At 52.6% G+C, this 23,631-nt stretch overlaps 9 protein-coding genes across 9 annotated transcripts; 5 read left to right on the top strand and 4 right to left on the bottom strand.

Moving 5' to 3' along the window:
- Positions 1-293: 293 nt before the first annotated feature.
- SCP_0702870 (Beta-hexosaminidase) lies at positions 294-2,501 on the bottom strand (the record flags this gene model as incomplete). The annotated part of the gene is made up of 11 exons (XM_027760213.1): positions 294-529; positions 583-680; positions 742-782; positions 841-925; positions 983-1,031; positions 1,088-1,354; positions 1,410-1,527; positions 1,583-1,732; positions 1,781-1,832; positions 1,888-1,925; positions 1,980-2,501. 11 exons carry the CDS (start codon positions 2,499-2,501, stop codon positions 294-296), a joined length of 1,656 nt encoding a protein of 551 aa, XP_027616014.1.
- Positions 2,502-3,096: 595 nt separating this feature from the next.
- SCP_0702860 (Beta-hexosaminidase) lies at positions 3,097-5,297 on the bottom strand (the record flags this gene model as incomplete). The annotated part of the gene is made up of 11 exons (XM_027760212.1): positions 3,097-3,332; positions 3,395-3,492; positions 3,551-3,591; positions 3,648-3,732; positions 3,786-3,834; positions 3,888-4,154; positions 4,206-4,323; positions 4,380-4,529; positions 4,582-4,633; positions 4,683-4,720; positions 4,773-5,297. The coding sequence occupies 11 exons, from the start codon at positions 5,295-5,297 to the stop codon at positions 3,097-3,099; spliced, it is 1,659 nt and encodes a 552-aa protein (XP_027616013.1).
- Positions 5,298-5,938: 641 nt separating this feature from the next.
- SCP_0702850 (ENTH domain-containing protein) lies at positions 5,939-8,052 on the bottom strand (the record flags this gene model as incomplete). The annotated part of the gene is made up of 9 exons (XM_027760211.1): positions 5,939-6,636; positions 6,688-7,026; positions 7,080-7,301; positions 7,364-7,502; positions 7,550-7,631; positions 7,681-7,692; positions 7,755-7,793; positions 7,845-7,915; positions 7,978-8,052. 9 exons carry the CDS (start codon positions 8,050-8,052, stop codon positions 5,939-5,941), a joined length of 1,677 nt encoding a protein of 558 aa, XP_027616012.1.
- Positions 8,053-9,093: 1,041 nt separating this feature from the next.
- Positions 9,094-11,570, top strand: SCP_0702840 (predicted protein; the record flags this gene model as incomplete). Its single annotated transcript, XM_027760210.1, has 4 exons — positions 9,094-10,273; positions 10,328-10,816; positions 10,868-11,416; positions 11,467-11,570. The coding sequence occupies 4 exons, from the start codon at positions 9,094-9,096 to the stop codon at positions 11,568-11,570; spliced, it is 2,322 nt and encodes a 773-aa protein (XP_027616011.1).
- Positions 11,571-11,818: 248 nt separating this feature from the next.
- Positions 11,819-12,603, bottom strand: SCP_0702830 (DNA-directed RNA polymerase III subunit RPC9; the record flags this gene model as incomplete). Its single annotated transcript, XM_027760209.1, has 4 exons — positions 11,819-12,091; positions 12,141-12,299; positions 12,353-12,550; positions 12,598-12,603. The coding sequence occupies 4 exons, from the start codon at positions 12,601-12,603 to the stop codon at positions 11,819-11,821; spliced, it is 636 nt and encodes a 211-aa protein (XP_027616010.1).
- A 342-nt stretch (positions 12,604-12,945) lies between these two features.
- On the top strand, positions 12,946-15,077 carry SCP_0702820 (hypothetical protein; the record flags this gene model as incomplete). Its single annotated transcript, XM_027760208.1, has 5 exons — positions 12,946-12,958; positions 13,010-13,863; positions 13,933-14,450; positions 14,517-14,723; positions 14,777-15,077. The coding sequence occupies 5 exons, from the start codon at positions 12,946-12,948 to the stop codon at positions 15,075-15,077; spliced, it is 1,893 nt and encodes a 630-aa protein (XP_027616009.1).
- Positions 15,078-15,735: 658 nt separating this feature from the next.
- Positions 15,736-17,034, top strand: SCP_0702810 (Geranylgeranyl transferase type-1 subunit beta; the record flags this gene model as incomplete). Its single annotated transcript, XM_027760207.1, has 8 exons — positions 15,736-15,802; positions 15,856-15,914; positions 15,965-16,110; positions 16,160-16,292; positions 16,340-16,385; positions 16,433-16,638; positions 16,700-16,805; positions 16,862-17,034. 8 exons carry the CDS (start codon positions 15,736-15,738, stop codon positions 17,032-17,034), a joined length of 936 nt encoding a protein of 311 aa, XP_027616008.1.
- A 1,967-nt stretch (positions 17,035-19,001) lies between these two features.
- On the top strand, positions 19,002-20,948 carry SCP_0702800 (hypothetical protein; the record flags this gene model as incomplete). The annotated part of the gene is made up of 4 exons (XM_027760206.1): positions 19,002-19,398; positions 19,449-19,575; positions 19,639-19,849; positions 19,899-20,948. 4 exons carry the CDS (start codon positions 19,002-19,004, stop codon positions 20,946-20,948), a joined length of 1,785 nt encoding a protein of 594 aa, XP_027616007.1.
- Positions 20,949-21,184: 236 nt separating this feature from the next.
- SCP_0702790 (hypothetical protein) lies at positions 21,185-22,883 on the top strand (the record flags this gene model as incomplete). The annotated part of the gene is made up of 2 exons (XM_027760205.1): positions 21,185-21,460; positions 21,516-22,883. 2 exons carry the CDS (start codon positions 21,185-21,187, stop codon positions 22,881-22,883), a joined length of 1,644 nt encoding a protein of 547 aa, XP_027616006.1.
- Between the last annotated feature and the right edge of the window lie 748 nt (positions 22,884-23,631).

Here is a 23,631-nt window from a genome sequence, read left to right as displayed (position 1 = left end):
GAGTGAAGCGTTGCTGAGGATTGGAAACCTTGTAGCAGCTCAGCTAGCGCGAGTATATATGATAGCAATACAAACGTCAAAACTAGTCATGTATATCTGCCGCTCAGGTAGGAACCCCGTGAGTACTAAGGCGTGTCATGTGAACCGAGACGCGTGTATTGAACGCCACCGACGCGTCTCCCTGAGCGTGGCGGAGGAATGACGAGCCGCGAAAAGTCCAATCCAATATGCATTCTTCGACATAGTTCTACCAGCTTCCATCAACATGACGTTTGGCCCCGGTCCAATACGAGTCACGCGGTAAGATCACACTCGTAAGGCCGCAGCGCGCACCAAAGCGGCTGCAGTGGGATCGTGCGGATGCCGCGCTGCTGCATGCGGAATGAGACCTCGTGCAGGCGGGGGAGAGCAGAGTCACCGTCTCCGCCTGCTCCGGACCAGAAAACTTCTGCAGAGACGGCCGCGCGAGGCCATACAATCGGATCGAGGTTCGACGGACTCGATTGTTCGGTCCAAAGGTTCTGCTGGCCTGCATACACAACAGTCAAGATATGATGGATGCAGCAAGAGCGGAAGACTCACCGCCCATGATCAGCTTGGCTTGTTCTGCGGTGAGGTTGGCGACGGGGTCGAATGTGTACGCATATTGCCAGGTTTTGAAGGGATCGCACCAGCTGTTGCTGTTTGTGAAGTATACAGGGTCAGAAATAATTGATTGCGTGGACTAGGCATAATACGCACCCAGACGGGTCGGCACCTATCCATTCGCCAGCGCCGCAGTCCTGACGAACAGAAAGGTCAGAGACAGGCGGAGCCGGTGCATGGTAATGTGATAACGACCAGATAAAAGTAGTTCGATGCGGCATGTATGACCCGGAATCCCTTCTCGACTACAGCTTGAACATCGTCTGAGGATATCCAGACCCTATGTGGCCAACTCAGTCAACACCACAAACCGGATAGGCAGAAGGCGCAAGCTCACAGAACAAACGTGTTGTTAGAAAGGGTCAGATTGTAGTCCAGAACCTGTTCTGCATCATATTTCGGCCCAACTTTCCTGAAAATGAAAATACAGAATCTGGCTCACCTTCCCAGACTGCGGGTGTCTTGCCTGCCGCTATCAGCGCACCATGGGTCTGCGCAGTGAAGTCACTGAGCGCGTCATTGAACGACAAACCAGTCATATTGAGGTCGAGCTGTGTCTCGTAATCGTCGTCGAAACACGGCATGTTGATCTCGTCACCGCCAGTGCTGACTATCGTCGACGGGAACATCTTTGCGACCTGCATGAAGAGCCCTGCAGTCCAGTTCGCTACAGTAGCGTTCGTGAAGCGCAGTTGGCCTGCTGGGGGCTCTGGCAAGGTGGCTGTCAGGGAGTGAATGCAAGAGAAACTAGGATGTGAGCAAACCAGCGGCATAGGTAGCCCAAGGGTGAGCCTGGTTGCAGGCGACGAAGTCAGGATGGGCATCTGCGATGGCTGCTGTGTGTCCCGGGGTGTCGATCTCCACCATGACATCGATCCCGCGCTAGCATCCGTATGTGAGCAAATCACCGCATCTGACACCTTTAACACGAACTTACTGCACCAGCATATGTAACGATATCTGCAACGTCTTGCGGAGTGTACACCATTGACGGAGCATACGCTCCGTAAGTGGAGAGTTCCATGTATCCTGGAATTTGCAACGAGAAGCTCTGGCTGTCGACGACATGCCAATGGAATTGGTTGATCTACAACAACTGTGACATATAAGTAGAATTTCGAGGGATGAGGCAGACCTTGACTAGTTCAGCGGCATCGAGAGTGCGCAAAATGTCAGACACTGGGAAGCTGATGGACGGTTGACATAAGCAGTCAAAACACCGTAGAAGGTGAAAGTACGTACTAGTTTCGCGCAGTGTCGAGCAGAAGACCGCGATAGGGCTGGACATTTCATGGTGAGCGACCGAAAGGAATGTACCGTGTACGTGTACTAACAAACGCAGGGTAATCTGCTATCTGCATAGGCGTGGAAAGCGTGTAGATCGTGCCATTGTAAGTGTACCATAGTTGGCTGAACGTAGTCAGTCCTCGGAAGAGCCCAAGCGTCGAGGTAGCCGTGATCGTCGCCGGCGAGCCATCGCAAGGGAGAGTCAAGTTGTAAGCCTCATCCCTCTCTTCGAGCGCCTTCTGCGCCTCCTCGGTGATAGAGAGTACTGAAGATCCAGGCACGAGCGACAAAGTCAACTCAGATAAATACTTTGAGCTCTCTAAGGCGCCGACATCACTAGCTCCCCGCCCGACAATGAGGCGCCCGAGGTCGTCCGTGAAGAGGTACGTCTTGACACGCTCGATAGCATCGTACACGTCATCGGGCACATCAGGGATATTAGTGGTAATAGCGAGCCCGTACGATAAGCGAACCGCACTCGAGCCGTTCACCACGCTCTGAGGCAGAGGCCAGAGGGCGTACACTGGCGCAAGAGAGGCCACTAGCGCTGCAGCTGCGAGGACCTTCATGGTGGGTTCTGGAAAGAGGCTGACACTCAATCCGTGCTCCAGGAGATAGCATTCTTATTCTTTACTACCTTAAACCTGTTCGTAAATCCAATCGACATAATCTCTCATCGCGTGTACTCGCGAGTCAGAGAACCTAGACTCATGACCGCTGTTCGAAGGCCATCACTGTCCTAAATTAGACTGGAGTTTGTTATCAGCAGCATCCCAATTTATATATGCCGTCGACTCACCATGGACACAGTTACAGCTTCCGAGGGCACAGCCGGCATTGCGAAGGTCCACATGGTGGGCGAACGCTTGGAGTCTCGGGTGAAATTCGGACGTCCTTTCGCCACGGTCACGTGACCGCGACGCGTTAGACGCCTTACAGCTCGGGGACCAAATGTATGTGACTGTAGAATCGCGACAGAGCAGAGAATGCTTCTGATTAGAACTCCTCCAACTTCAAGGACACCAGAACTAGTAGTGTCAATGGTCTATCCTATGAGCAAAGCAACCGAAAATATGCATTCAAAGTCCCGGTCTGAACTAAACCAAGAGTTCGGGAAAGGTCCATAAGTCCATCACAATCCGCTATGGGATAGAAATATCCACGTCACGCTGTAAGGTCACAGGCGTAGGGCCTCAGCGCACACCAGAGGGGTTGCAGCGGAATGGTGTGGATACCGCGCTGCTGCATACGGAACGAGACTTCGTGCAGGCGAGGCAGCGCCAAGTCAACATTGCCAAACGGCCCACTCCAGAAGAGCTCCGCCGAGGACGCAGCGCGAGGCCAAACGACGGGGTCCAAGTTGGATGGGCTCGACTGTTCAGTCCACAGGTTTTGCTGACCTGAACGCATGGATACCAAAATCAACGACGGGGGGTTGGCAGAGATATGGAAATGGCCCTACCGCCTTTCACAAGCTTGGCTTGTTCAGCCGTGAGGTTTGCAATGGGGTCGAACGAATAAGAGTATTGCCAGGTTTTGAATGGATCGCACCAGCTGTTGCTGTTTAACGAGCAAACACTGTCAGAGCAGACAAACGTGAAAGACAATGGCTACAAACCCAGCCGGGTAATCTCCTACCCATCCGCCACCTCCACAGTCCTATACAAAAGGCCAGTCAGTCAGATACGCGCAACAAGAACAGCACATATACCGACAAGATAGAAGTAGTTCGAAGCTGCATGAATGATCGGATATCCTTTCTCTGCGACAGCGAGCACATCGTCGGAGGAAATCCAGACCCTAAAGGTGTGCGCTCAGAACGGGCTTATGTACCCTAGTAGAGCGTTACTCACAGGACGTAAGTATTAGTCGGAAGTGATAAGTTGTAGTTCAAAATTTGTTCTGGAACAGAAATAATCAGCCGCCATTCCCCACAAACAATACCCCTCGCCAACCTTCCCAGACCGCAGGCGTTTTGCCAGCGGCATAGATGACATCGTGTGTCGCCGCCGTAAAGTTGGCCAGAGCATCGTTGAACGTGCGTGCAGTCGTATTAAGGTCCAGCTGCGTCTCATAATCATCGTTGTAACATGGCATGTTGATCTCATCTCCACCTGTGCTGATGATGGAAGATGGGAACATCTTGGCGACCTCTGCGAAGAGCGAGGCCGTCCATTGCGCGACTGTCTCGTTCGTAAATCGTAGTTGACCAGCGGGAGGCTCTGCGTGTTCATGTGAATAGAAAATTCAGCCAAGCGAAGTGAGATACCAACCATTTGCGTATGAAGCCCAAGGGGTGGCCTGGTTGCACGCAACGAAGTCCGGGTGAGCATCAGCGATAACCGCAGTATGGCCAGGAGTATCAATTTCGACCATGACATCGATACCGCGCTGCAAGTCATCCAGTCAGGGATGCCAAGTTCTATAAACCAGCTTGAACAACTCACTGCGCCAGCGTATGAGATAATGTTCGCCACGTCTGCTGGGGTATATACCATCGATGCGGAATAAGCACCGTAGGTTGCAAGCTCTTCGAAGCCAGGAATAATGAGCGGGAAACTCTGGCTGTCGACTACATGCCAGTGGAACTGGTTGATCTAAGGTAACTGTGAGTTGGTGATGCAACCATGCCAGCCGGAAGCGACAAACCTTGACCAATTCTGCAGCATCCAACGTACGCAAAATATCGGACACGGGGAAACTTATCCAAGTTAAGCATACATCTCGAATGAGCAATTGAGAACACGCACTAGTTACGAGCGGTGTCAAGCAATAAACCGCGGTATGGCTGAGTGCCATACTATAAGAATCAAAAGCAGAGTACTAGGCGAACCACGTACATATGCAGGATAGTCTTCGATCTGTAGAGGAGTAGACAGCGTATAGATGGTGCCATCGTAGGTATACCACAATTGCGTAAATGTCGTCAGACCTCTGAACAGCCCGAGTGTCGAAGTAGCCGTGATCGTAGCTGGAGAACCATCACTTGGCACAGTCAAGTTATACGCCTCGTCCCGTTCATCAAGCGGTTTCTGAGCCTCCTCGGTGATAGAGAGCACGGACGAACCAGGCGCGAGCGAGAGCTGCAACTGGTTCAAGTATTGCGACGTCTCAAAAGAGCTGACATCGCCAGAACCGCGTCCCACGACGAGCCGCTCGAGGTTATCCGTGAAGAGGTAAGTCTTTGTGCGCTCGATGGCATCGTACACGTCTGACGCTGCATGCGGGAAGTCCGCAACAATATGGAAGCCGTACGATAGGCGCAGCGCCGTGGAACCGTTCGTGAGGCTCTGGGGCAACGGCCAGATAGCTCGCACCGGAGCGAAAGTGGCGGTCAAGGCAGCAGCGATGCAGGCCAGCTTCATGGAGGGCAAGAGCTGCACACTGGACAGGGGCACACGCAGAGTTCAAGAAGACCGCACTCAAGCTCTTGTAGGTCTTCCGGGAGGGAAAACCATCAAACGCTACAATGATCTCTCACGCGTGGGCTTTCGACTCGGACCACCAGGCGATGAGACAGCGGACACGTCGGAGGGCATCGCCTAGATTAGACATGTCTCCCCGTGAATCTCTATCAGGACGGTCGTCTCTAAATCTGTCGACAGAGTTACTCACGGGGCGAAGGCGCGGCAGCTGTGACCTGCCAATGAACTTGAGCGGCGTGAAGGGTCCACATGCTCGTAGTTCATTATCGAAGCTCTGTGTCGTTGATGCATCACCGGATATCGAGAGCATCATGGTGGTAGACGTTGAACAGCGCTAGCTGAGACAGGCACCGCCGTCGCAGCCGAGGATAGATACTGTCCATCGCGACTGTCAGCGCGTCACAAATATTTATCTCCAACCGCACTCAGCTGACAGCAACAATGTATTAAGGAGGGAACATTTTGCCAGACCTACATGTACTGCGCCCTGTTCATCATAGGAAGTGCCTACATAACCATACCGGTAGGTAATCATGCGACCTTCTAACACAAGCATGGAAGAAAGACATCGTTGTAGCTCTTCAGAACAACAGATCGTCCAGACCTCCACCCTGCGAGGAAGAGGCTGCAGCAGGAGCAGGAGCGCCAGCACTGCTGAACGAGCCGAAGCCAGCACCCATTGGCGGCCTACTCTGCCCAGCTCCCCAAATACCTGTCTGTGCTTTCTCTTTCTCCAAGTCCTTGATCGACTTCGGAGCAGTAGGACTTGCCGCGGGATTGCTGGTGGTTGCTTTTGAGCCCAGCGACATAGTCCACAGGTCGTCGAAGTTGGCGCTAGCAGCTGGCTTCGTCGTCCCACCGATGGACGGTGAAGTCGCCGACGCCCGGACAGCTTGGGTAGGTGTCATGGCGCGCTGTGCTGGGGACATGGGGTTCTGCAGAGGCGCCGCGGTAGGTGACATGTAGGGTGTTCGGGCAGCAGAGGCTGGAGCGGACGAAGTGTTGTATCCGCTGTTTCCGAACATATTCACCGGCTGAATCGGCGAGGTCATACGCTGCATGGTATTCATGGGCTGCATGGCACTCATAGACGTCATGACATTCATCGACGGCTGCATCGGAGAACCCATGGACAACGTTCGCGCATGCTGCTGAATGGCAGGAGTGAAAGGCTTCGGCGCTTGCGATGGGCCTGAACTCGCGACGAAAGAAAGATTGTTGCTGTTGCTAACACTCGCAGAAGGGGGGGCAGTCTGAAAATCGTTAAATTCGTCGTCACCTGGAGAAGGCCGTCAGAAAATGAAAGTCGGTTATATCAAGACTGACATACCCTCCCCCGCTGCATGGGTCACAGTAGGTAATGCTTTGTTCGTGGCCATTCCGGGGTTGCTAGCTGGGGCACCAAAGGCATCATCGTCCATTCCGAGCAAATCAATGTTCTGCGCAGGCGCAAATACTTTGGGCACTGCGGGCGAAGTCGCAGTAGGAGTAGGGAGTGTAGAAGCGCGTCGTGGACTCGCGGCGGAGGCTGTAGATGACCGTGAAAGTGAGTTCGACCTTCTCGGTGGAATCTCGTCATCTCCGGCATCATATTCCTGGAATCTTCTTGTGTTGTTATCCCTAAAGCCACCATTCCCGCTGCCTGAACCAGAATAGCTATCCCCATAATCTGTCAAACCAGATCAGACCTGCGCATGATTGAGTGACGAAGACGGGTCAGACCTCGGGTACTGTAGTCCCCGTCACCGCCGTAGCTCCCACCTCCTCCATAGCCTACACTATCGCTGCCAAAACCACCATAGCGACTTCCACCTGAACTAAAGCTCATCGCATCATTTCCTGACCCGATGTATTTGTGTTTGTTCGCCTTGGCTTTTCGTCTTTCAGTTCGAATCTTTTCGACATCACTCAGTAGATCCACCAGTTCGCGCGACCTATTCCGGACTGGCATGACGCAACAAGTCCCTTGAGAACAGGCTCATCGCCAATACTAGTGGGTAGCTCACCATTTAGACCCTGATCTTTACCCTTATCGTCGATATAATAGAAGTTCCGGAGCATTTTGATAGTAGCTACGTGTGAACGGGCATCGTCAACTACCCGCTCACTACCATTCTTCACGAGATACTCGAGCAGTTGAAGTGCCTGCCTGTATGGTTGGTGTCATGAAAGGATGTCGCCTTGTCGCGTACCTTGTAGATCTGCCGCCATTGCTTCGCCTCCTTCTCCATGAACCGTGCGTAGATAGCTGGCATAACCTCGTTGAAGTTTTGACTGCATGTAATTAGCATTATGGAAGGACGCCGTGAGGAGATGGGCTTACAAATTGTAGGTCCTGCACATCGACGCACGGAGTCAAACGCATCCCTATACATACTCTGTGGACGTGAAACATACCCTTGAGCAATGTCTTGCATCAACGTGGAGCTTGCACCCCTACAACTCCTATCATTCTCGCATCTCATATTCCGGAATCAGGCAACTCACCAAGGATCATCATTGGTGGCTTCCCTAACTTTCGCTTCCATCTCGCTAACGTTGAAGACAACATTCTTCGCCTGAACAGCGCGGCGTCGGTCATGATCGCTCCAGAGAAGCACCGCCCACTGGCAGTACCCACCTGATTGTACATGCTCTTGATGTCATACATCGTAATCTGCGAGAGCGTATTCGTGAGGGACTCCAGACGATCCATGGTGAGCAGAGTGTTGCTCGGGGACGGAGACGGTGGTGACACTGAACAGATTGTTCGTGATGTCTTCGGCGCAACCATCGGACCACTTATCGGACGAAATTCCAGCAAAAACATTATTTTTGATTTCCTCCAGGCCGATAACCGTAGAAACGTTCGAAACGGACTTGAACCTCACCTCCGTCATTCATTCTCTATCTATGGGCTTCTTACGTTACACTTTTTGGTGTAGACCTCCACAAGGTGAAAATTGAACATTTGCGCGTGTACGACGGCTGCGGGAGGTCGGACTCCGAAAATGGAACGATCCTTCCTTATCGGGCGAATTTGGTCTTGATATGGGAGTTGCAGTTGAAGTGCCCGACCGTTGACGGACACCGTCATGATTCCAATATGTTATGGTGACTTTCCACTCGACAACAGCCTGGACTACTGATTTCAAACCCTTCTGACAGCTTGTGTGACTTGCACTGAACGTGGTCGAAAGGCTGCGGTGAGTTGAGACTTGTCCTACACCTCCCAGGGAGCGAGTCGGGCAATCTGTTCCAGGCAGCCCAAAGAGAACCGAGACAGGGAAGGTGAGCATACAAGATTGACGTTCTAGATAGCTGAAAATTTGCCTCATGAAACGAACTGCAGATGCTCTCTCTACTAGCACGGCTACGTCGCAAGACGCACCACTCTGCAGGAGATGTTTCACAAGATCCAAGTCATTCTACATCAATGCATGTCTCATCAATGATACCGGCTAATGTTCTCAGCTCCCCTAATGATGAGCCGCTCATACCCTCTGTTAATCGTCGGATTGTGGAGGACATAGCCAGTCTCTTAGAGGCGTGTCCGGAGACTGAGTCGACTCATCGAGGTTTAAAGCCTCCACGTACAAGAAAGAGATCGGTAATTGGGGTGGGTACTATTCGGTCTCAAACTCATGAATCATCCACGTCTTCTATTTATCGATCTCGAAATAATGCCAGCTCACCCCTCGCTTCTTCTGTCAAGGATAGTCCTCGCGTCTCCGAATTGGTGACAGAATCTTCCCCTATGACGCCTGGAGATCCTCGCTCGCAGTTACCCCAGCTCGCATCTATCTCGCCATGGTCCACATTTGGTAGAGACAAACCGCTTGCCTCTCCCATTCTCGGCCAACATGACTTTTCGGGACCTGCCACCCGTCCAGACGATGCGCAATTGTATGGCCCGCGGCGCTCTCTCAGCAAGAGGGACCGTAGGTCGCAGATTGGCAGAGCTCCTAGTATATCGACAAATTATCATGGATCCACGGCATTGGCATCTTCGGATGCGATACCTTGTCAATCTGATCTGCCCTCTCCCAGTCGAAAATCTTCTGAACTTGCCGATGATGACGATTCTCCCTCTCCACCAGCTACAAGTCACGGTTCTTCCCATCATAACTCTGCACCGAGCCCCCGTATAGATTCCCGAGCTCTTACGCCTCACTCTTCGAGATCGTCCTGTTCTCACCCTGTAAGCGATTCTGTTGGGGTTGCTGAAACTCAAGGATCGGACTCCCCTCGCACTTTTGGCCGCCACTCACGACGGCATACAAGCACATCGTCTCGTCATCGTTCCATGGCAGCATCATTCTCGCCTCCTTTGCCTCCTTTGAACCACCCGGAACTTCTCTCAACCTTGTTATCTCGCTCTCAGTCCAGAAAGAACTACCACGCAACCTCCAGTACGCATCTCAACTCCTTGAAAGCGGTAGGAAATACTTATCCCTCTCGACGGCGTCGTTCCAAGACCAGTGGAGATACATACTTCCGTTCACGGCAGCCGACAGATGCATTTGGCTCTGGCCGCCCCTTGCGCAAATATTCGAGCCTGTCGAGACTTGAACGAGTATTTCGGAGCTCGTCCATGGAGCGTCAGGCCTCCTTGTCTACCCATAGATCAAATTCTTTATCCCTGAGACGTTCCAGTGCGGATTGGAGCGCTCATCAAGCCACTATTGGGTCTACTTCGCAGCTTCCAAGCGAGTACGGATGGCCTGCTGAAGTCACTCAACATTTTCTGAAGCTCTCCCTCGGGGAGGTCGCCGGCCGCGGCGCCGTCCGAGCCGGCCAGCTCCCGGAGGATGCCGGTCCTCGTGTACCCCATGTGGTCCCCCAGTCAGAAACGCCATGTCCTTGTCATTCGTCTCCTCGTATACCCTCTCTTCATCTTTCCCCCCAGTGGCCCCCGTCGTCTGCACCATTAGCAGGTACGCATTGTTTACGTCTATGTGTCGATTTCCGCTGAAAACGTCGCATTGCAGCGGCTGAGTCCCAGGGCGCCAGCAGTACCTTATCACGGTCGCGCATATATACCCCTGGTCCGAATCAGCAGGAGCTTCTGCTCGTGGAAGATAGCAGGATGTTGGAACGAGTTGACGCCACGACGCGGAACACGTTGGAGAAGAGCACAGGTGATTCTGCTCGTGGCTCTGCCAAGAAGAAGCCTCGCAGCAAGCGTGCATCTCATACGAGCATGCCCGCATCCATCGCATCTACTTCAAAAACCCAGGAGGCTGGCCCCTTTCCTCGACTCCATCCTTCTATCCCTCCTCCTCTTACCCCTCCTGCCCCCAAAGGCAGAGTTCGATCTGCATTGAAACCTACGCGTTCTGCAAGCGAACCTGGACTCACGTCTGTCCTCGAGACACCTACCAACGGCAAAGGCAAGCGCAAGGCGGAAGACCTCGACACGACACCTCCGGAGTTGAGGAGCCATCATGCAACTTTTGTTATACCCGAGGAAGGTCAACGTGAGTGTTCTTATCGTTTTACGTCAGGCTGCTCATACGCTTGCTTTGCAGGCACACATCGTACATCTGAAGTTTCGCGTGCACCCTCTTCCTACCACCGTAAGCGCGCTCGGCTCTCATCTTCGCCGACATCGTCCCCCGCCCCTTCGAGACCAGGCTCCGTTCAGCAACAATCATCGTGGCCCAGCCGGAACAGTGGACCTCCTCAGAGTCTCTCGCGCATGCAGCCCAAAGCCGCTTCTATGAGGTCCAACTATGGGGAGTCCGCTACGGATCGCGACCGACGGCGCAGCATATCTGAGATATCCATCCCCATCAGCGCTCTCGTTGCTCCGCATGCACCGTCCGTGAGCATGTCGAGCACATACCACATGCATGATCCCCGGAAGCCCCCAAGGGTAATGCCGACGGAATGGGCGCTGCGGTTCAGGTCCCAGGATGAGGAAGGATCACCGCTGCAGGCATGGTGCTTCTTTATTGGCTTCATTCTGTTCCCGCTCTGGTGGATCGCCTCGTTTAGCCCCATTCCCAAGACACGCGAGGTCGGAGGTACCGACTCGGAAAAAGCGGTCACGATCGACAATCCGCAGGTTGAACACGGTATGTCTGCGCTTTGCTCTCATACCCGCTCTTCAATGACACGATTATAGATGCAAGGACCTGGCGCTTTCGGTGTCGCGTCATGTCAGCCGTGTCATTCCTCACCTACATACCCTTCATTGTTCTGGTGGCCATCTTTGTCCCTAGGCGATAACTATTTTTCTTTGCGCTACCCCCGACCCACAAGGACTCGTCTCCCACTCCATCAACCCACTGTATCGTCAGCTGCCATTCCCTCGCTCGTTCTTCTGTGACACTCGTTTGCAACATACCTGATAGACACTCGGACTTTCGGCCAAGTTGTAAGGTACTACACTACAGTCTCGCTAAATCATGTTGTGCAATAGAATGCGACAGCGTGTAACAGAGTAAACGCGTCCGACGTGTCTTGAATACGGCGACTTAATCATCTTCTACATCCAAGTCTCCTTCTACACCGTGGCCTTCGCCTGTGTCATCGAACAGCATTTCATTCTCGTCGTAGTCCCATGTCCCATCGTCTTTCCCATAGACCTGTGCGTCTGCAGCACGGTGCATAGTGTCACCATTGGTGCGCGGACCTCCGTGTGCGTGGTCATTCATCGCTGCGACGGCTGGCTCGGTAAGAGAAGAACGAACTTTGCCAAGCATCTCTTCCATCTTGTCTTCAAAACGGTCTTCGAGCTCTTCCACAATCTGTGCGGAGAAGTCAGACCAGCTTGAATGACCAGGACATTGTGCATACCACATAGAGCTCTACGGGTTCCGTCGGTGCCAGATTCACGATCTGCAGCTTCTCCGCTTTCGTTAGTTCATACGTGGAAAGGGCTCGTGTCAACTGAACAATGCCAGCATCTGTTTGGGACGAGGTGGGCTGGTAGTCCGCGGAAAGATACTGGATAGCCTGAGATGCCGTAAATTGAGGATCCGCCTGTTCGAGAAGGGGCACAAACTCACCTCCACCTCGATTGTCCTCAGGTTCTCACATATCTCCTCCACGGGGGCTTGAGTCTTTGTTGCGAGGTTCCCGGCTGCCTCTTCCTCCTTCTTGATTCTCAGCGCAGTCTTCGTGCGAGCTAGATGGTCGCTCTCTAGTTCACGCAGAAGAGTGAGGACCTCATAGTTGGACAGGAGAGCAGCCCGTTGATTGAGAACCTAAGCGCGCATTAGTACTATTGAGCAGGTGCGGGTAATGAACGAACCTCCATATGTTGTCCGCCCAGAGGTCAATGACTGCACTCGGAACCTGGAAAACACAATGCCTCGCCGCAATCCGCTTTTCAGTTCGGACAATTAAGATGTCAGGCTACGCATGCCGGCTCTGTTGAGATGCTTGTGTACAAGGAGAGCGATGGTTTTTCACAAACGGCCTCAGGGTGGAGGATATTCAAGGATATTTGTGGGAGTTATACAGTAGTTTACGTGACTACAATAACCGTAAATTATTCCCCTAGCTTTCCCGCCACCTCTCTGGACAGCGAGCTACTACGCTCAACCGTCTGCGTATCATTTTTCAACCAAGCATTGACCCTCTTGCGCACAAGAACGCTATGAATCGTCCAGGTAATCGCTGGGACTCGCGCGAGGCTGTGCAGTTGTTCACTTCGCGTCCAGGTCAACCCCCTCAAAGACCTCCAAGCCTTGGTCCGAACCCTGCACTCGGTGCCCCCTTCCGGGGCCCATATCCCGGCCCAGGATATGGGATTCCACCACGAAATGTGATGCCAGGCTACCCTTCGCTGCCAAATCATCGCGCAGCGCAGAGCATGGTACAACCGTCACCCAATTTTTTACAGCAGCGAGGTCAAGGTAATTTCCCCTTTGGTGGGGGTGCTCTTCAGCAGCAGCAATCACAGCAGCCTCAAGCGCAGCATACATCGCAAACGCCAGGGCCACTGTCGCACACTCCACATCCCCCACAGACAGGCGCTACTCCAGGACCGAGTCTCCCACCGCATCTGACGCAAAACCCTCCTCCTAGTTTGGGGACTGCGCCATCAGTGTCGTCTGCGAGCGAAGTCGGCCTTGACCCAAATGACTTTCCCGCGCTAGGTTCAACGCCTGCGAATCAGTCGAATGCGACATCAAGTGCGAATGCGACGAGTTACGCGAGTCAGGCAGGAACAGGAGTGCAACTAGGTGCCGGAGCCAGTGGTGCACAAACGGGGGTGGGGAATGGGGCAATCCAGCCGAGGGACTTCACGCCAGACGATTTTCCAGCGCTTGGAGGACAGACACAATCCGCACAGCAGCCCCAGCAAGTACAGCAAACTGCAGAAAGCCATCCACCGGGTCTGAATGGATTCCAGCAGCAGAATGATCAACATCGGCAAGCACTCTTGGGCTCACTAACAGGCGGTGCGCCGACATCAATACCAACGGGGCAACAGCAACCTGGGCTGTTAAACCTGGGCCAGGCGAGGAACGTGCATCCAGGGTTTCAGTCTGATGCGGCGGATAAGCAACGAGTGCGTTCTCCTTCAGGCTTTTAAGCCTTCCAAGAACCGCACTGCGCGACAATCTGACTCGATCTGCAGAATTACGCACTCAAGCTAAATCAAGGAAGCCACGCTGCCGCAGCTGCAGCGTGGAGCTCGCCGAATGCAAACCCGTCGACTCAGCAGACCAGCACATTCCCCGCGACGTTACCAAATGGTGCCAACCAAAATCATATTCCATCCTCGCAGCAGCAGCCCCCTCAGCAACAACCACAACAACCTCATTTGAATGCCCCGCCGGGTGTACCGCCTCCTGCATCCTTTGCGCAACAACAGACGCAGACGCAGTCAGGTGCACCACTAGCAGCACCACAGCAGACGCCTTACGTTGGAAACGGGACTGCTGGGGGCGACACAGCTCACCATCCATCACAAGGCCCCGCGCACGCGTCGAGTGCAGTACCACAGACCCCTGCGCAGCAAGTACTCATGTCGCCCGCAGACAGATGGGGGCTACTGGGTTTGCTAGCGATGATCAAGAGTGCAGATCCGGATCAAAACTTGTTGTCTGTTGGTACCGACCTGGGGACGATGGGCCTCGATATGCAGACCCCGGGGTGAGATTGGATCCGCTCCTTGCGTAAGTCCCTTCACGGGTTTGTGCTCATCAGTTCTATCGTTAGGAGCCTGTACTCGACTTTCATCACCCCATGGGCGGACTCATCAGCAGCACACACAGTGGAGCCAGATTTCCACCTACCTGCATGTTACAACGTGCAGCCACCACCACCAGGCCCACAGAAGGCACAGGCCTTCAGTGACGAGACACTGTTTTTCATGTTCTACTCTTCTCCACGAGACGTACTGCAGGAAGTAGCCGCGCAAGAGCTGTAGGTCCTCATGCGATCTACCCATAATTCTTCACTGAATTATGCTATTGCAGATGGAACCGTAATTGGCGGTATCACAAAGAGTTACGGCTGTGGTTAACGAAGGAGACGGGCACCACTCCTTCGCAGAAAGTGATGGGCGGTGAACAGGGCTCATACTCGTACTGGGACCCGGAGAATTGGGAAAAGGCGCGGAAGGAGATGGTCGTGTTGTACGCGGACCTTGAGGAGAAGCAGCCAGTGTTCCAACAGGGACAGCAGGTCCCGATGGGTGCGCCGCAGCCGCACCAGCAGGCTCAGCCCGCGCAGCAGAGGGTAGGAGCGTTCCAGGGGATGGGCATGGGTGCGATATGAGGCCACCGTGAGTACGGACTGTAGACCGCATACGGAAAGTCGAGTTGTTCACTGGTTTGTCCCACTGCCTAACCACGTTTTGTGTATTGGTGGGGAGAGTCATGGATGAACAATTCACCTTCATCCCACTTGCATCTTCCTCACCTTCCTGTCATTTTTGTTCTTCGTTTCTTACTCTCCTTCGATTTTCGCCCGGTTCTGTCAATGTCTTTTCCATCATCGAGCTATTATACGCTTGTATCTGTAAGGCATACTGTTCAAATCATATCATTGCCTATTGTGTTTCATGACTTCCATCGGCACTCAGGCCATAGATGTAACTTAGTGTTCTTCTGCAAAGTTATGATATCCACGTGTTCAAAGGTAACAAGATCTCGCCGATCTGGCGTTCTCAGACCACACTTTGTCTTCCTACATTCGATCTAGTGATTATACAATGGCCGAATATATTCCTTTACCTCGGTTGGCTAGAAGCAGTCATTCAGCGCACGCCAAAATATGCCTTTCCGGAATTCCGGATTCGCTAATAGAACTCGAGTCCTCTCGGTAGGCTGTACAGCCAGATTGTGGACTGTGGTTGCATGTCCCTGACAAAATATTAACGGACAGGATGGCCCTTGTATTCTATTGCATTGGGATTTTGGACGTACTTGACACTATGCAGGTGAAGACGAATGACGCAGAACGGCAGCTCTGGAAAGACTGGATCTGGGAGCAGTACACCAGTCCGTCTCTACACTTTCCTGCTTGCTCCTTGACAGACCTTCCCTATCTATAGGCGGAAACTACGGGAATGGTTTCAGACCATGCGCATACATGACACCAGCAGAAATTCCGGTATGCTCAGTCACAGAGATGCGAACTACTTAATTACAGTCTGTATCCAGGGTAAATATTCGGAATACGACACTCCGCATCTAATCATGACGTACACCGCTCTTCTTTCTCTGGCCATTCTTCGAGACGACTTCAGTAAGCTTGACCGGCCAGGTATCTTGAAGTTTCTCCGAGCATGTCAACAAGACGATGGCAGGTTAGCGGCAACGCACCACTGAAATATTTTGCTGACGGCATCTTGCCAGCTTCTCTGCGCTGCCTAGCGGAGCTGAGTCTGACCTTCGGGCTGTTTACTGCGCATTTGTGGTCAGCAGCATGCTAGACGACTGGTCTGGCATAGATATCGACCGGGCTGTCGAGTACATCAAAAAGTGCAGCGTGAGGATTGTTCCTTTCGTCGCTTCATTCACTTAACCAGAATACAGAGCCATGAGGGTGGATACGGTCAGACGCCGTTTGGAGAGGCCCTAGGTAACGTATCTTCACGTTTCTGGTACGTCAGCGTCTGATGATCACAGGTGGAACGACGTATTGTGCTCTGGCGTCGCTGCACCTTGCGCCATCAACACCCTCTTCACCACGCGAATCGCGCGTCACTCCGTCTGAGCGGTCTCGCACCGTTCGCTGGCTCGTCCAGAATCAGACAGCCTCTGGAGGATTCCGCGGCCGGACGAACAAAGATGCAGACGCATGCTACTGCTTCTGGTGTGGTGCTTCGCTCGGTGTATGCGTGCACGTTTCTCTAGTTTATAGCGACATCCGGGTATTAACGAAGCGTTCCACAGATCCTTGGCGCTAGTGACCTGGTAGACTCTGAGGCTCTCGCGTCGTTCTTGGCTCAATGTCAGCACAAATTTGGGGGCATAGCAAAGGCTATAGGAGAACGCTCAGGTACGCGTGTTTGCATGCTCTGACCTTCCAACGACCTTTCCACTGTCTGCACACAGATCCATATCATACTTATCTTTCCCTCGCCGCCCTCGCCCTCATTCCGCCGAGTGCAGATGCCAGTTGGCAATTGCCTCAGCTAGACGCGCTGTGGAATGCGAAGGATAAGACGGTGCGCTGGGTGCGGGATCATGTCCCCGACAGGAGCGATGGCACACCTCAGGAGCACTAGCCTGAATCACTGACATAGAGTGGCTCGAGAACGTACATGAACAATCCCGCAGACGCATCTAGATGACTATGGGGATAGCAAGACGAGAAGGAGGCAAGGAAGGTGCTGTACGACCAGTGAGTATCTACGCAAAGAGGAACGTGGAGCACATGTTGCCGACACAACATCGCTGTGTAGTCATATCTCCGCACATTATTGACCCGTGTCCTTCATATCCGATCCCACCTCCCGAGGGCCCGCGTCCGCCGCTACAACCGCACTGGATAGTTCCTGTTCTCGATAAAGCGAACATGGAAGTCTACTATTCGCACGGCTTCTGAATGTTTCGGCGGTTGTGCCCACCGAAGACGACACAATGGTAACAAATTCATGCGCGAGTGGGTTTAGGCTACCACTTTGTGGGGACGAGGCGGGAGTAGGGGGATCCATAATTCCATTATAAATGAGAAATTCAAGTCTGGCCCCTTCAGCCGTTGCCTGCAACCATTCAAGACGATTTGAAGGCGGCGGCGGGATACTTATCTGGAAATTCTTCAGGCCACTGGTTTGTTGCAGCCAGATGTTGGTGAAGCGCACACCATCCCCGACGGGAATCGGCAACAATATTGCACCCTTCCTCCTTCCCGTCCCCTCCCCCATTCATAGGGATGATTTTGTAGTCCGCCTTTGGGAGACTACCTTCCTCCACAGTTAGAACGAGTGGTCAAGATCCACATTCAACCTGTATCCAAGCAAACACGAACAGGGTCAGCCAATACTAGTGCGCGGAAAATATAGCTCTAATAATCAAATAGGCCCAGCAGAACGGTTGCATATGCATCTACAATGTCGTCAAAGCGCGTGTCAAACCTGAAGAAAGTGCAGTGCAGAGATCGACTCAGAGCACCACGGTAGCATTATTTAACACAAGTTTGTGTCCTTTGGACACCTTGACTTCTGTTTAGGAGAACATCATCTTCAGAGTGGTAAACTTCTCGAAGGTCTTCACCATTGAGGTGGTGAAGGGCACTCTAACTATAGGTGTAGTGCGCATGGCAAATTAATTTAATTAGAGATGTGACGGTGGAGAGACTGGATTTCCCGAAATGGTCATGCAGTCTGGTGAAACGACTGCAAAATTGCATTTGAGTTACAGCTGAAGGCAGAAGGTTGCATGTTGAGAGGTCTGGCATGAAAACACCCCATATTACTAGGACCCCCGCGAATCCACTGAGAGCTCCGATGCACCCATCCCCGAAAAATGGGCCGCCGGAGGCAAAATGTTTGATCTTCAACCCCCGAAAATGGGTGGTTGGCCACCCCCGAGAAATGTCGTCGCCGGGATCGGAGCTCTTAGTTGATTCGCGGGGGTCCTATATTACTGTGCCCTTGAGAATAGAGTTATTATAACCATCAGACATAGAGGAACTCTCCAAGAGAATAGAATATTGAGCTATGGGGTTGACGACGCACGGATTCCAGATTATATTTGTGACGGTCTGTATGTACAGTCATCAACTGCTCGGTTATACACCAAAAACAAAAATTTAATGTCATCTGTGGCCACAATATATAACAGAAATTCTGAGCAGACAGAAATTTTCTAAAGTGTATCTGCTACTCTCTGCTCAAGTTTCAAGAAGAGTGACAGAGAATTGAGGGAGCGATCATCAGAACAAGGGTGTATACATAACTGCCTGGTTTAGGGCTGAAACCCTAAGCCTGGGTTACACCCCTCGAAGGAACTCAAGTTCCTGCAACATCAGGGACAATTCAGCCATAATATGGCGGTGGCGTTTGTATATTTGAAGCTAAGTACTGAAAAATATGAGACTTCAATTTAGATACATAACATTCTGTGGACCCGCGACAAAAGTTAATTCGGCGATCATTTGTATACTTTAAGCAAATGACCTGACTGGATCACCTGATCGAGGCAGAGGTGGCATTATTTCCTGAGTCCTCAAACCTCCGTTGCTCCTCCCGACATGCATACGGTATGGTTCCCTGCACCGGTGGCCCTACTTTTCCGCAGGGTTGTGAATGTGGTGTTCCCTCTGTCCATCTCTCATCATTATTTCCGTCGCAAACTGCAGCTAGATGGTGACACCACCCCGACCTCCACCGCAGACTCTCGGACAAAGTTGTGGGGTGCGTTCCCCAGACCGGCTTGGTACAGCAAAGATCGAGGGTTCGTCCAGGCTACGAGCTTAGACGATGTGCAGTCGCGTCCTACGGCGAGCGTCGAACCTACGAGCGAGCATTCGTTGCCCGACCACCACTTACCGCCGAAGCAGCCAACAGATGAGATCCATCGTCTGATACGTAGCCCCGTGTTGTATGACCCGCTGAGGACACCTCGCTATCCCATTGCTCTCTGCCATGGTATGTGGCTGGCCTTGATTCTCTACCAGCTTGTTGCCGACCAGTAGTAGGCCTCTATGGCTTTGACGTGCGCGGTCCCTCCGCGTTTCCCATCCTCCAGATGCATTATTGGACAAACGTTCTAAACATTCTGAGGCAGAAAGTAGGTGCGGAGGTCATCGTTACATCGGTACCGAGGTACGAAAGTACTAAACTACCAAAGTGATACTGTCTCTCGTACTGATGGGCTCCTGCACACAGTACAGGGTCAATCGAGTCTCGTGCAAAGAGCATGGACCACTTTCTGCGCGAAAAGGCTCATGGAAGAGGAATTAACTTCATGGCCCATTCCATGGGCGGCCTCGACTGCCGCCATTTGATCACACACATCAAGCCTACCGCATATACGCCTTTGTCGCTGACGAGCATTGCGACCCCTCACCGCGGAAGTCCATTTATGGATTGGTGCGAAGTACGTAGTCAAATATAGTTACTGAGACGTTGCTAACATCGCGTTGCAGGAGAACACAGGTATTGGCAGACTCCGTCACAGGGAGCGCGCTTTGTCTGCTGCACATTCCTCGGAGACAAACGCATTTTCTGAAGAGAAGCCGCCGCAGGATGCGGATGTGCACAGACACGACCATGACGCGTCAGCAAGTAAACCACCATCTAACTCCACAAAGTCATCGCTCTTGTTCGCGTCACTTCCATCCTCGTTTACCACGCTCCTACTCTCCGTCGTTGATTCGCCTGCTTACGCGAACCTCACTTCCGCATATCTTGACAACGTGTTTAATCCAGCCACGCCAGATGACCCATCTGTCAAATACTTCAGTGTGGCAGGTCGCGTTACCAACCTGAGCATATGGCATCCACTCTGGCTGCCTAAAATGGTACTCGACGGCTTCGAAGAGAAGGAGCGGGAGCGGTTACGGGATGATCCACGGTGGGACCGCTCCGATGAGTGGGGAAACGATGCATTAGTCACCGTGCAGAGCGCCAGGTGGGGCGAGTTTCTCGGCATCATGGAAGGCTGCGACCACTGGGACGTGCGCGGTGCGCGCGGGATCGACGTAGACATACTATCTGTGCCTGGTCTGCACATTGGGAAGGGCGGGTCGAAGCCCAAGACCGAGGAGAGTGCCCGAAAACACGAGGAGGAAAGCTGGAGCGTAGCGGATTGGCGCAAGTTTGTGCGCATGTGGAAAAGGGAAGAGAAGGAAGCGGCAAAAGATGCCGCAGCGGGAATCAGCCAGCGAACACATGAAGAGAGAAGAGCAAACAGGCGTAAAGGGGGGAAGGCAGAGGCAGACGAAGTGGTCAAGTCGTCGACTGACAAGGTGTCCGCTGTCTTCGACTGGATTATCGAGCAGGTGCCGTCGAAGCGGTCATTCAGTCTGCTACCTTCCTCGGGGCAAGAGAGTGGAGATGCTCCTTCATCGGCGGCGGGCAAAACGGATCGAGAGAAGACCGAGAAGCAGGCAGACCGTAGTGACTTGGCTACGAAGATGGACCTGGAGAGATTTTATATCGCGTTGTGTAGGAAACTATACGATGAAGGTTTGTGATAATATTGTGAGTTCTTCTATCTTGTTATACGAACAAACGAACGTACGAACGTATTGCGCGTGACGGCTACGTCAGTCCTCGATCTTGTCTCGATCTCACCATCGCGATCTGCGCTAATCGAGGCACGTGAAGTCCCGTGACAAAAGGGGCTCAACTTAGGGGTTGCCGCTCAATGGCGCTCGCGTACAGCTCAGGAGTGATCAGTCGACGCCGCCTCTTGAGAGCACAGCGCATAATGCCCCCACATCGAGCCTTGCAAGTGTATGATATCCTCCGAGAAATATTTCAGTATATCGCGCCGACTTCTGGTTCTCACAACGACCCCGTCGAGGTCATCAAGGCTAATAGAACAACGTTGTCTGGCGCTGCGCGCGTTTGCGTCGCTTTTTTGGACCCGGCATTAGACGTGCTTTGGGATGAGCTGGACTCTATTCAGCCGGCGTTGAGGCTACTTCCAGCCGTGGAAATTGCTGAGCCGTTGATTGACCTCCGTGTTGATGATCATTCATATGTAAGTTTTGATTCTTTCTCGGTCGACATTGGACACCCTGACTTCTTTCGCTTAGTACCTGAAAAGTGATATTACTCCTCAGCGATGGGCACGGTTCCATTATTATGCGAACCGAGTACACAAGATATTCTTCTTCAGTGGCCCATCCCCGGACACTCGGGACGCCGTGCTCATGAAGTTGACAGAGTTGAATGGCGATCAACCGTTGTTCCCGTTTCTGCAGCGTCTGTACTATGTGCATGCCGTTCCTTACGATACGACCATCCTGTCATTTGTCTCGCCATCACTCCAATACCTGGCACTCTATTACAAGGCCCAATCGCGCGAGGGCCAACGATTTGGACGGCCTGAGCTCGCGTTTTCATCTGTGCTCACCGCAGTGTCAGCGAAAGCCCCTCAGCTCAAGACGTTCTACTCGAGCGGCATTCCCCATCCCATCTCCCTAGCAGCAATAACAGCCTCCCGGCATCTCACCAACATCGAGATCGACCCGAGATACTGCGATGCTGATCTCATGCGGGCACTGTCGGCCCTTGAGGAACTTCAAGTTCTGAAAATCGAGCTTTATTCCCTGGGCGCGAATTTTGTCTGTCGCCGAGGTTTCGCTTCTCTGCGGGTGCTGACTGCCAATGGGCCGTTACGAAATGTCATCATGCTGCTGGAAGCCATCACATCCCCTCATCTTCGTACACTCCGCATGGTCGGTGAAGAACGGAGTAATGACTTCTCTAGGCCTTGGAGACGTTGCACCGCTACTATAGCGGCACAGTTTCCCGGTTTACATGTGCTGCAGCTGCAGCTGCAGGACTTGGTCTATGCGAAGCTCGATTTCGACGCAGATATCGAGATCGAGGGCGAGCTGGTGGATCCCGAAAACGCGTTCACAGCCACGATGCAGCCTCTCATGGCTTTACGCGATCTGCGCGACATCGAGCTCGTTCTCCGCAAGCCCTTGTCACCATCGACGGACACGTTGGTCGAGATTGGACAGAGCTGGTCCAAGCTCACGTCGTTTCGTTTAATGTACGAGTTCGTGGACGGAGGCACCACGATTGATCCTAGGTTCCTCGTCGATTTCGTGAGTTTCTTCCCCAGTTTGACCAATCTCGCTCTGCCGTCGGTCGACTTCAAGCTGCTCGTTCCCTTGCCGCTGTTTGCCCCGGTTTCGTACAGTCTTAAAACGCTGGACCTGGGGCACCGCACGTTTTCTACGCTCGAGGACGTCGATGCGGTGGCACGCTTCCTCCATAAATATTTCCCGGCTCTTGATTTGAACGACGGCTTGGAGTATGAAGAGCATAGATCTGAACATACCAGACGTTGGACGACGGAACAGTTCGATTGGGAAAACGTGCTCCAGGTGCTGGCGGCCTATCGAAAGGAAGAGAACAGTATGGATGTCGAAGACGAGTATGCGTGGTAAAGGTAAGCGCACGTACTGCTGAAGTGTCCCTTGCCCATGCCTAAAAGACGTCCTTAGTCGTCGGTTTGGGGCTATATCCGTGTCTTTGTCACGATTTATCGGATGGAACGTCGTTTTCGTTTATGTTGTGTCTTCTGTGTGCTCCGGAAAACTTGAAGGAGCATTTTCGTACGTTGTGCCTTCTTCCGATTATTTCTGCGTTGTCATATCACGGCGACGGTGTAATGTCGATACGGCGTTTGATCGTCATGTATCTCACGCATGCCTTCGACTTGATCCTCGTAGCAAAAGATATTTACACATGAGCAAACGTGGACGCAATGCACTCCCAAGATTAAGCGCGTGTATCATTGGGATGCGCGGAGCACTCTGGCAAAAGCTTTGACCCATCCGACCCTTTGTAAATTGTCACCCTCATCTTGACCGCTGAAGTCCTTGTTCTGCCTCATTTCTTCGGACTCTCGTTTGGGCGCAGGTCAATTCTTTCGAGTGGGGAATCCTAACGTTCGTTTCTCCGTCGGCTTCAAGATTTGACGATCAGATACGCAGGGATGCACTATGCGTCTCACAACCTCTGCGCCGAAGGTCGACATTTCGCATGACTGCTCGGTACCATTACTACGAAAGCGCCTCTGCAGCAGATGTTCCATTCCTGCGGAATCAGTCATCCGCTATCGTTGGCACTAATCACTGTTTGCAAACAGTTGCGTACAGTCACTTTTGACACAGATCGTTACAGTTCACGGTA

This window comes from Sparassis crispa (assembly GCF_003851025.1).
Source record: "Sparassis crispa DNA, contig_000006F, whole genome shotgun sequence".
NCBI classification, from domain to species: Eukaryota; Fungi; Basidiomycota; class Agaricomycetes; order Polyporales; family Sparassidaceae; genus Sparassis; species Sparassis crispa.
Note: the sequence above shows the minus strand (reverse complement) of the source record. Positions and strands in the feature narration are given on the sequence as shown.